Below are 11,923 nucleotides of genomic sequence, written 5' to 3' on the forward strand. Positions count from 1 at the left end.
GTTAAAGGTTGTGAGAAGAAGGTTTGTAAACTGAAGAAATCTTTGTATGGATTGAAACAAGCACCTAAACAGTGGCATGAGAAATTTGATCATGTGACGATTTCTAGTGGTTTTAGAATTAATGAATCTGATAAGTGTGTTTATACTAAACTTTTCAAGGATGCATGTGTGATTGTATGCTTGTATGTTGATGATATGCTTATACTAGGTACAAACATGGATGTTATTAATACCACTAATAAAATGTTGAACGAGAACTTTGACATGAAAGACTTAGGCCCCGCTGGTGTCATATTAGGGATGAAGATTAGAAAAACTTCTATAAAATTTAAGGGTAATTTTGGCGAAGAAAGTCTTCCGGGTGGTAGTAGAGGTGCATGTATCTCTCGAAGCAAGTCTACTAAAGTTACTCTTTTGTTTTTTTGATAAAATTGATGTTATCTATTATATCTTATCCGAAAATGTGTGGAGAAATGTTTAATATAAAATTATAGTCTCTAAATCTAGAACCAATATTTCAACGATAATATCCGTGATATAAAATCGTACCAGTGTATCGGTCCCATACATTGGTCATGTCTTCATGGAGGGGTAACTTTGGCATTTTAGATTGAGGCGATCGATTTTAAAAAATCTTTCTATAATTCCTTTCTATTCCTCCAAGTTTCCAACAAAAACAAAAAGTACCAGGAGTATAAAACCACCCACAGTGAAGCTAACGTGATTTACAAATCTCCTCTCATAAAGGGAAAAAAAACTCCGTCAGATCTTAGAAAGAATTTCTCAAAAATCTATTCAAGATGGTAATGATCAGGGTTCGTAGCAGAGACGGATTAGAAAGAGTCCATATCGAAAACCCACACATCACAGTATCACAACTCAAAACCCTAATTGAATCTCAACTCCGTGTCCCAATCTCTCAACAAACAATCTCCTTAAATCAAAACCTACTCTTAGCAAAATCACCTCAAGATAAGCTGCAATTCAACGATTTGTCATCAAATCCACAAACCCTAATTTCATCATTAGGCATATCTCACGGTTCATTGATTTACTTATCATATGAAGGTGAAAGATCTATTGCAGGTGGTCCAACAGTAAACCCAGCTGGTTCATTTGGTAGGAAGATGACTATGGATGATCTGATTGCTAAACAAATGAGGGTTTCAAGACAAGAAAAGCCGAATTGCGAATCGGTTTCGTTTGATCGCGATGCTGCTAATTGTTTCCAGCATTATGTGAATGAGACGTTGGCGTTTGCGGTGAAACGGGGAGGGTTTATGTATGGGACGGTATCAGAGGTTGGTGAAGTGATGGTGAATTTTATTTATGAGATGCCACAACAGGGGACTGAGGGCAATTTGATGCTGACGAGGGATAGTGAGGAAGAGAAGATTGTAGAAGCGATTGCGTTGGGGTTAGGAATGAGGAGAGTTGGGTTTATTTTTACTCAAACTATTGGGCAGAACAAGGAGGAGTATACTATGTCGAATTCCGAGGTTTTACAAGCAGCGGAACTACATGGGGAAAGTGGGTTGAAGGAGTGGGTTACTGCATTGGTGAAATTGGAAGTGAATGAAGAAGGCGGTGCTGATGTACATTTTGAAGCTTTTCAGATGAGTGATGTCTGTGTTAAGCTATTTAAAGAAGGATGGTTTGAGACCGACTGTGGGGGTGATCATGATCCAAAGATATCAAGGATGAAAAAGGAGGTTGTTGTTGGTGTCAAAGATGTTAAGGAAGTTGATAATGATTTCTTCTTGGTGGTTGTCAAGATTCTTGATCATCAGGTATATTTTTTGAACTGAACATTATGAGTTTATGTTTAAATGGTTGAAATGTTTTTTATTTCGCGTGTTTACTGTGGAAATTTGTTAGGGATAAACTTACATTTGGAACTCAACTACGTTGATGTATGAAAATGTGGTCTGTCAGTCATCCTTTGCATGCTCGTGTGTAGTACTCAAAAGCTTAGAAAGGGTTATGGGTAGGCTATAAGAACTAACAAGCAGGCTTAAAATTGAAATAAGATAGTGATAGAGATCAAGCAATTAGTAGGTACCAAGGGCCAAGTTAAAAAGATTGAGGTGTTAACTAGGCACGTAAGAGCGAGTCATTTTTGGCACCCTTGTTATGTCACCGCACTTGCAAAACTCATAACTGATGTTATAAAATCTGGAACGTCGATATTTTTATTTTCTTATATTAGTGGTCCATTTTGTACGGATGTTGTTGAAGTCGTAATTCTCAAAAGCTTAGAAACGGTTATGGGTAGGTTGTAGAACTAGCAAGTAGGTTAAAATTTGAAATAAAATAGTCACACAGATCAAGCAATTAATAGGTTTGTACCGACAGCGAAGTTAAAGAGATTGAGGTGTACTAGGCACGTAAGAGCATGTCCTTTTTGGCACCTTTGTTATGTTACCACACTAGCAAAACTCATGACTGATGTTATAAAATCTGGAATGTGGGATGTTTATTTTCATCTGTTAGTGGTCCATTTGGTAGGAGTCAAGGACTAATCCTTGTACATTACCGGTACTGAAGTGGAAGTTTGTTGTTCACTACTCGAGTTCGACTCCCACTGCATAAACATATCCGAGTCCGGGAGCATTTTTCTTTTATTTTCGGTTAAGAATAGAATTTTCCCAAAGAAAAAACAATGGTCGTGTTCCTTGAAATGTAAGAGTACTTGAAGTGGCTTATTCCATTGGACAAGATACAACAATGGTAACATGTAAATAGTGATAATGATACAGGGGTCTTTTATTTTGGCATAGAATACACCCCTCAGGGTTGAGTTTCATGTGTGTCAGTTCTTGAAGCTTCACTTTTTTTATTTAATGACTTTGGCCTTATTTTCTTGCATTGCATATTTTAACAACAATATATGCCATGGGTTGACAGAACTGGATTCTGTTTCGTCTTTTAATCAGTTCCTAATCTTCTCCCCTTCTCTGTATCTTTAACTTTAGAAAGACATCATGAACTTGGTTGGTTTATTATTAATAATATCCAAGTCGGAGGACATTGTTTTTTCTTTTATTTCGGTTGGGAATAGAATTTTTTCCAGAAAAAAAAACAATGGTCGTGTTCCGTGAAATGTAAATAGTACTTGAAGTGGCTTATTCCATTGGACAAGATACAATGGTAACACGTAAATAGTGATAATGATATAGAGGATTTTTTATTTTGACATAAAGTAAACCCCTCGGGGTTGAGTTTCACGTGTGTCAAGTTTCTCGAAGCTTCACTATTTAACTTGATGACTTTAACTTTATTTTTCTGCATTGCACATTCTGACAACAATATATGCCATGGGCTGACAGAATTGAATTCTGTTGCATCTTTTAATCAGTTCCTAATCTGCACCCCTTCTTCGTAAATGTCTTTAACTTTAGAAAGACATCATGAACTTGGTTGGTTTATTGTTATTACATGTAGTTCGTTTATGGCAAAGCGGCTTTGTAAGACAAGCATAGCTTTGCTTTTACAAGTAGGAAATGATCTACATATATGGATTTGCAATATTTTCAGTAACAGTAGATAAAACAGAAAGCTCCTTCAAGTTAAATTTTTGTTTATTTGGTTATGCAGGGCCCCCTTTCAACATCCTTTCCTGTTGAGAATAGAATTACTTCAATTCCACCAAGGGCATTAAAGACTCACCTGGAGAAGGCAAAGAACCTTCCCTTTGTGAAGCGAATATCCGACTTTCATCTTCTGCTCTTACTTTGTAGGTTCTTTGACGTTAACTCTGATGTTCCGACATTGGCAGAATGCGTTCAGCTGCAGTCAACAGTTCCAGAGGGCTACCAACTCCTGATCGAGTCAATGGCTAGTGCCACTTGATAGTTTCCGTGTGTTCATGTTTTATGATACGAGTTTGTAATTAGAAGTGGTCCGACGGATCAATGATACTGCCCCAAAGTTAACATTATGAGGGGATATATTGGATTCATCTACTTTCTTCGTTTTAGATTTCCCAGTATATCCTTTATGAGATGTTTTTTTCTTCTATATTCTTCTGTTTTTACTTTCATGTGTTAGTGCAGAATTTATTTCTGCATCCATGTATATCGCTTCTGGCCATCCTCATGCAGTGTAGCCTTCAGAATGCCATAAGAAACACATGAATGTGTGCCTGAGAGCATGGTAAAGCTTATATGGGTTACCAAGTCCACCTCCCTGATTTTCTGGGCGCATATTCAACAGGAAGTTTCAGAGACAAATATCAGATCTCACCGTATTTTCATCTAAAATGTCGTTAGAACCGAGCTTTTTGGTCTGACTAATTTCCATTTTCTCTACAACAACAAAGAAAAACTCCGTTAAGGAAATCGGTGGGTCAGCCATACCCAATTACCGATTTTGTTTTATATAACAAAAGAAAGAATTTTCTTTTCTAGCAAGAACGAAAAACTCTCTTCTAAAAACCCATTCCTATTCAGAACCGAAACTAAGGTTTCAACAAGGAAACTCAATCTCAAAGCGTCAACTGAGGCTCCATAAGGTATTTAGAATTTTCTTCCTCTTCTCTGTTACTGTTTCTTTTCAAAATTGGGGTTTTGGTTTTGAGTTTTGAGGGTTGGAATTGCTTTCTGAAACATGGGATTTCAAATTTTATTGTGTATTTTTTAGAAGTGCACCAAAGAACCATAAGCAGTCTGCTGCAGGTCTCCAATGTCCTCTGGCATAGAGCTTTAAGCCTTTAATTGACCACCATTTACTGAAATACTGTCTTATGGATTTTCTTCATTGATTAAATTACTGTTATCTTGATCCATAGTCACACCGTTTACTATATTTTGAAGAAAACCCAATTGGATTAATAGATAGAGGACTAATTTTTTTGCAAATTTACCCATTGATGCAGCAAAAGAAGTGAGTTATAGTTTTCATGTCTCCATTAGTTATTGTGGGCCTATACATTAAGGCAAAAGGTGAGCTTGTCTGATGATGATACATTGAGCTAATTCAGTTGTAGAATTGCTCATTTGGTCCTATAAGAATCATTTATTTGGTTCAGTCTTAACCATGAAGATGCCCATAGCAGGTTCGAGAACCCCTGGACATCTTCTACTACCTTGTTTGTGATGATGCATAGAGAAGTCTGCTTTAAAACATGTTATGGATATGTCGTTTTCGTGATTACTCGTCAGTCCATATTTTGACTTTTCCACGGTCTATTCTGAAGTTGATGAGTATAATTATTTTTTTTTTTGAAGAATAATAAAAGTCTATCTAACAGTATTTCCTGTGCATTCTTTTAGTCTGCCCAGTAGTTCTCTTGTTCTTCATAAAAGTGATTGTATACTTCTCTACGGCAATACGCAACTTATGATAGGTTAAATCTTCATTTACCTGAACAGTTTTGTGAACTTATGACAGGTTTACATATCACTGATTTCAAGTTTGATTTAGTTTTCTGGTATTGGCATTATGATTTCAGACTCACGTCACTCACTTTCTCTACTCTATGAGTCTTATGTCGCAAGTCGTTTTATGTTTTTTAAAATGGTGACAAATTTCTACTTTGTTGATGCAGAAAATCAATAAGTCCAGAAAATTTAAAGACAAGGTTGGACCGAGCAGCTTACTCTCTGCCGCGTGTGGGTTTGAGCAACGAGTTTGACAATCTGGCAAGTCCATAGTGGCCTCTAATAGTCAAGTCCATAGGTCTTTCCCTAAGTAAAAAATGCAGAAGAGAAATCTATGTGTCGCTGCCACGAAAATTCTTAGCAGAAAGTTACATTCAAGTTCTCTATTATCAACTAATATGGGTCCCAAGTTACAATCTTCTAGGATTTTCTCTTGTTCTTTGTACCATGCTGGAGAATCTAGGGTTTCTAAGAGCTCTTGTGACAACATTTTTCTGGCGCATTACAGGAAAAGTTTCTGTTCATTAGATGAAAATACTGGGAGATGCTGGAATTGTGGTGTTGTTGCAGTGTCTAAACCGTTTCTCTCTTGTGACTCTTGTAAAAGCGTTCAGCCGGTTCATACTTCCGTGGATTACTTCCATATTTTCGGATTGTAAGTATGTTGATTATGTCTCGTTCGTGTTGTAGACAGAAATTGTTTATTAAGATGCCCTAAATTGTATTGGTAGCTTCGCAGGGAGAAAGCATTCGAGATTGAGGATACCAATCTTGAGAAAACGTATAAAGATTGGCAGAAGAAACTTCATCCTGATTTGGTTCATATGAAATCTGAGGTTTGATTCACCTTCCACATATTTTAATTTTTTTTCTTACAATTATTATTTACATTGATCCATGTGTATCTTTGTTTTAGAAAGAAAAGGAGTTTGCTGCTGAACAGTCCTCTCCGGTAATTGATGCTTACCGCACACTAAGAAAGCCGTTGTCTAGGGCAATCTACCTTGTAAGGATTTTGATTTCTTTATTTGTTCTCTTAGACATTGTGAATTGTGATTAACAGGACTTCGATTTTACAATAATATGGAGTGCAACTAATAGGAAGTGCCAAGGGCTATGTCTTACTAGTTGTGATTAAGAGCACTGATTCATCAATCAAAGGCGGTTTTTATTTGGAAAATGTCATAAAACCTCATTGGAAGTAACAATGTAGCAGATCATTATGTGATTCAATATTGTAACTGTCTTTTCTACCATTGAAAGATTTTTCTTTTCCATTACCTGTTATTACCTTACTCTGACATTTCTCTTGGTTTCTGAAAGTTGGGCCTTGAAGGTGTACATGTGGATGAAGAAAGAACAGTATTGGATCCTGAATTGCTAGCTGAGGTAACTTTTTGCGGAGTCTCATTTAGTTTCCGTAAGGATAGTGGGATGGCATGACCTTTTTTTAAAACCAAGGGATGGCAAGATTCATTTACTATACATATGGTTGCACCAACTTACATCTTTTCCGAATCCTAAGTGCTCCTACAAGTTTTTTAACTATTTAAGTAATGGATATTAAGCTATTTGAATCCTTTTTGAACTTTACCTGAATTTGCCGATCTTGTTACAGATCTTGGATATCAGGGAAGCAGTTGACGAGGCCTCTAATTCACAGTCTTTAAAGCAAATCCAGGGTCAGGTAATGTGGGACACTTTTCGACATCATAAATTGGATAATGACCGCTCTTTACGACTGAAGTTAGTCCTCCCGATTTGGACTCCAAGTAAGAGGCATGTGCAAACAGCCAGGTGAATAACCTGATGGGCATCACTAGGCTGTTTCTCTAGTAGGGCTTGTGTAATTTACCTAGCAACTGAAAGATGATATTCCCGTGGGAGGGGCCTGCTGGGAAGATTAGCATTTTAGCAATCACTAGGCTGAATAACCTGATGGGCATCACTAGGCTGTTCTTCTTGTCACCGACTCACCGCTGTCCACGTCAATGTCCTTGAATTGTGATCACTTGTACCCTACAAGATCTTAGCATTTTGGTCTTTCTCACTTTCCTAACCTATTTTATTTTTAGTCGGTATATGCGATTTTATTATGTAACTCTTCTTTTTCTAATCCAGGTACAAGAGAAACTAGAAATCTGGTCCAACTCCTTTGGGAGTGCATTTGATAAAAAGAAGTTTGAAGACGCTGTAACCTCAATTCAAAGAATGACTTCCTATGATCGAATAAACGAGGACATTGTAAAGAAGCTTTGATTTAGGTAAGCCTACTGTGGATCTGGATTATCTCAACAAAATTAACGTGTACAAGGTAGATGTGCTGTTTTAGTTTTAATTCTTAGGATCTGTTAGGTTGTTTCTCAGAATTATAATTTTGGAAACACTTATCAGATGGTATTTATGAACAAGATACGAAATGGATAGCAAATTCTTGTTGCAGATATGATAATTGCATCATATGATAATTTTAGATACTCGTCCATGATTACAAACAAATTTTAGACACTCGTTCAGGAACTGTGTGCTACTGCCTTCACCAACGCTTCAGCAACTTAATTTCAGAAATTCTACACCCCACCAAAGCCATTTTTCACATTCTTTAACGGTTCTCATTCAGTGGCTACTACTCCATTTCCTTGTAAGCCTGGATTGCATCTTTCTTGTTCCCTTTTGAATATGGTTCATTCTCTTGTTCTTCATCCCTTTGAAGCCTGACTGAACTGGTTCAAGTACACCTGCTTCATTTTCTGCGAAATCCTGTTCAATATTTTCTTCTTCAAATTCATGTTGTTTTGAGAGGGCAGTTGATTCTTCATTTTTATTTTCTGAAATGTTCAACTTTTTGCCTGAAAGACTTCGAACATATAGTGGGCGCTTCAAGGCTTCTTAGAAATCTTTGTCTCCTTTGGGCTTTGGCCACAGAGGCAACTGTCTGAAATATCAAGGATTTGTATAATAGATATATAAGCCACATAGCCGGCTGTGCTAGCTGAAAAATAGATTTGGAGACATGAATAAATACTACCTCCTTTTCAAAAGAAGAGTTACTATCATTTTTTTAATATTGCATGCACGAAACAGAGGGAATATGTGTTTAACATCAAATTATTAATTTGCGAGTTCCGGTCTTTACAGAACTAAATAAGAATGAACGATACGATATACTTTCGGAACCGTAATAAGGTTCGTAAAGGTTAGGATAAGTTCGAGATAAAAAGTTTTAGTTTTATGAAAAACCAACAAAGAACTTATTATGGTTAGTGGGTATTATTAATATGTTATCGGATTTTGAGGATGAGTTGTTTGAATCACTCATTTTGGCAATTTTTTCGAAAAATTTGTCCTTCTTCCCTCTAGAAACGATATTTGTTTATTTTTTTATTTTTTTGATTTTCAAACACTATCTTTGAAAAAAAAAATGTTAAGTTAATTCAATCACTAATCTTAACTAGTGATGTTAACCAAGCTCATTGACACTAACTAAACAATTGTGCATTTTTGTCTTTACAAAAAATAACTGGATAAGGGGTTATGGAGATTACTACTTCATAACCCCTTTTTGTCTTTTAGTCGGCCCAAAACCCAGCCGAGTGTGGGATTCTTGCTTCATTTAGATTTCAGTTAGCTAGCTACGTATACAGATCTCAGTTAGCTATATATACTACTAGGATATGACCTGTGTCGTAGCGGCACGGGGCTATGAATTGTTTTTGTGTTGGTTAGATTTTTTTTTCTTGTGAGACTACCAAGAGCTGAGGGAACTGTAATATTTCTCAAACTGAATTTGAAACTTTGATCGATACTATTAACGCCAACCGGGTCAGTTTCTTGTTAAATGACGATTAGGATGTCCACATGGATGTTCACTGACATATATATAGCAGAAAGTATACTTTTGGTGATTAAGATATCCAATGTAAGTGTGTACACTGTGATCTGCACCCATTTTCATTTATGGTAATTGAGATAACCATACATTCATAGTTGTTGCAAATAATACCAACAAACTTGAAAATCTAATGTCCCAAGAGGGATACGTAGAAATTCCAGGTTTGAATAAAAGTAACTTGTCGATTGCATCCCAAATTACAAATGCAGTTCAGTCATCATTTAAATAGATCGTCATTTTGTGCTAAAAAAAATTTAGTAATTTTTTTTTCGAAATTCAAAAAGTTGAATCTGAGTTGGGAATCCTTCTTTCATATCCTTAAAAAGTTTTATATATCAACATTAATTTTTGGAACCGCTAACAGTTTTAAAATATGAATATTGACTTTGTGCTTGTATCAATGTATAATTGGCATGGTTACACATTAGTAATACTTGAACTCATGGTAAAAAAAATTAATCGGTTGGGATAATATAATTTACGGCCATCAAACGTCATTATTCCCTACAATATTCTAGGTTTGAGAGACGTTATATTGTAATATGAAACCTCTTGATAAAGAATGATAACTATACATTTATGGTTTAAACTAACTCATGAAAAACGCCCAGCTTACAGCGTCATAAAAAAATAAAAATAAATAAATAAATAAAATGAGCATTCCCTTGGATATTATTGATATGAAGCGTCCTTGAATCGTTCCTAGCGGTGAAAAATGACGCGCGTGATGATATTGCATATATCATATGCCAAATATTCTTTTCCTTGCAAATTAATTATACAATGTTATTGTCTTAACTAAGTAGTGAAAGACTCGCGCTAAATAAAATTGCATATCCAAACAAAAGAAATTTCCCCCTCTAATATGATACATGTATAAGAGAGTTGCTCTTTATCAACATATGCGTTTGAGACCTAGAAGTAAATAAAGACCCAGTCTAAATATGAATGGTATGAAAACTTGCAAATGGAACTGATATTACACCTTAACCTAAGAGTACATAAGAGACCTAAAACATCCATAATTTCACAATTTGCTAGCATAAAATGTACATGACAATACAATTGAATATTAAAATATTTTTTAAATCAACTTCTGTAAAGTGCAAGATATTTGTACCGACTTTGGTTACTTGGTATCTTCAATGAAATTAAAGAAGCTCAAGTATTAGATGATATCCACATAGTAAAATATAGATAATGGATCAATTATTAGTCATGGTATCTTTAGATGAAAAATGTAGATGAGTTCCTAGCACTAAGCTCTCTTAAACCAAGATAATCTTTAAAAAAACTCGAAAATTTAGTCATCGCAATCACATATGTGCATATGGACCACATCTTCTAGCAAAAATTAGACTTGTACCTTTCTGGAATACCAAAACTTCTTCATTTGCATTAACGATAAAATGCATGCAATGAAAATTTGTGTAGTCCTAACATATATAGATATAGTGACGCATCCCACATAAAAAAAAGTGTATTACTGTATTGTTCCCTAAACCGCTTTCTTCATTGCTTAAAAATAATCGCTTGAAATCAGAATATGAAAGATTATAGGCGAGTTTCAATAAGCCAGTTCCGCGTTGCTTGTTTTGAGGCTTCTTAAATTTCAGTATTAGCAAGATGGTCGACTATGTATAAAGAATTTAAGATGATCTTTTAAGAGAATACCTATTTTTAGATGTCAACTGCATATAGCCATTATTTGACTATGCATGAAGACTTTAAGATAAAAAAAATACTCACTTTGTAAACCATCAAAAGGTTATAAATATGAAGAAATGCAATTTCAAGTTTCACATGATACAAAAAAATTGAAGAATAATATACACACATAATCAAGAAACTTTAATCCATTTGATATGAACATGTTCTACGACTCTAATCCAACAAAGAGTATGAACTCTCCAATAGTAGTAGTAATACAGTTAAAAAATGCTATTTACCGAACCAAGTTAAGTGCATAACAATGGAACCATCGTTTTCTTCGTCATTTATTTTCGCTCCATGTAAATCCTCTGATTTTGTCCCGAAGAAGTCAAAGTCTAATTGGACAATCTCCTGTCTAGAGAAAAATAAAAAAAATTGGTGTAAAAAAATAGAAATTAAATGGTATGGTATTAAGAAGAAACTAACATAAGCATAAAGATGAATAGATAGCGATCATATCTGATCAATATCTTTTGACTGCAAATGAAAAAAAAATCGAGATAACAAAATACAATATTAATGAAAAGTAACAAAGAGAAATTAAACTACATAAATGACACAAATAATAGGCGCGAGGCAATCCATTGATGTTAAACAAAAAATTAAAGAGAAAAGCTAACAAAAATTATCTCAATCAAGCAAAACAACAGAGAATCATACCTTGAGAATAGAGTTGTGCAAAGGATGAAAAGCTAACAAAAATTACCAAAAACTAAAGAGAAAAGCTAATAAAAATTACCTTGAGAAATTAAACTGCATAAATGACACAAATATTAGGCGCGAGGCACCATGAATCCATTGATGTTAAACAAAAAATTAAAGAGACAAGCTAACAAAAACTATCTCAATCAAGCAAAATAACAGAGAATCATACCTTGGAAATAGAGTTTTTGCAAAGGATGAAAAGCTAACAAAAATTAAAGAGAAAAGCTAACAA

At 35.0% G+C, this 11,923-nt stretch overlaps 2 protein-coding genes across 2 annotated transcripts; both read left to right on the forward strand.

Moving 5' to 3' along the window:
• The first annotated feature begins 669 nt into the window (after positions 1-669).
• Positions 670-4,020, forward strand: LOC113345397 (NPL4-like protein 1). The gene is made up of 2 exons (XM_026589173.1): positions 670-1,790; positions 3,598-4,020. The coding sequence occupies exons 1-2, from the start codon at positions 801-803 to the stop codon at positions 3,850-3,852; spliced, it is 1,245 nt and encodes a 414-aa protein (XP_026444958.1). The 5' UTR covers positions 670-800; the 3' UTR covers positions 3,853-4,020.
• A 124-nt stretch (positions 4,021-4,144) lies between these two features.
• On the forward strand, positions 4,145-7,844 carry LOC113345398 (iron-sulfur cluster co-chaperone protein HscB, mitochondrial-like). Its single transcript, XM_026589174.1, has 7 exons — positions 4,145-4,513; positions 5,549-6,036; positions 6,121-6,217; positions 6,298-6,387; positions 6,705-6,770; positions 7,000-7,068; positions 7,503-7,844. The coding sequence occupies exons 2-7, from the start codon at positions 5,699-5,701 to the stop codon at positions 7,638-7,640; spliced, it is 798 nt and encodes a 265-aa protein (XP_026444959.1). The 5' UTR covers positions 4,145-4,513; positions 5,549-5,698; the 3' UTR covers positions 7,641-7,844.
• The last annotated feature ends 4,079 nt before the right edge of the window (positions 7,845-11,923 follow it).

Source organism: Papaver somniferum, unplaced genomic scaffold (assembly GCF_003573695.1).
Source record: "Papaver somniferum cultivar HN1 unplaced genomic scaffold, ASM357369v1 unplaced-scaffold_81, whole genome shotgun sequence".
Lineage (NCBI taxonomy): Eukaryota > Viridiplantae > Streptophyta > Magnoliopsida > Ranunculales > Papaveraceae > Papaver > Papaver somniferum.

What these genes read in the sequence shown, in the direction of transcription:
- LOC113345397 (XM_026589173.1), top strand. Translation starts at nt 801, where the DNA reads ATGGTAATGATCAGGGTTCGTAGCAGAGACGGATTAGAAAGAGTCCAT. An exon ending in TCAAGATTCTTGATCATCAG is followed by an intron (nt 1,791 to 3,597) that starts GTATATTTTTTG and finishes TTGGTTATGCAG; the next exon opens with GGCCCCCTTTCAACATCCTT.
- LOC113345398 (XM_026589174.1), top strand. Translation starts at nt 5,699, where the DNA reads ATGCAGAAGAGAAATCTATGTGTCGCTGCCACGAAAATTCTTAGCAGA. An exon ending in TGTCTAGGGCAATCTACCTT is followed by an intron (nt 6,388 to 6,704) that starts GTAAGGATTTTG and finishes GGTTTCTGAAAG; the next exon opens with TTGGGCCTTGAAGGTGTACA. An exon ending in TAAAGCAAATCCAGGGTCAG is followed by an intron (nt 7,069 to 7,502) that starts GTAATGTGGGAC and finishes TTTCTAATCCAG; the next exon opens with GTACAAGAGAAACTAGAAAT.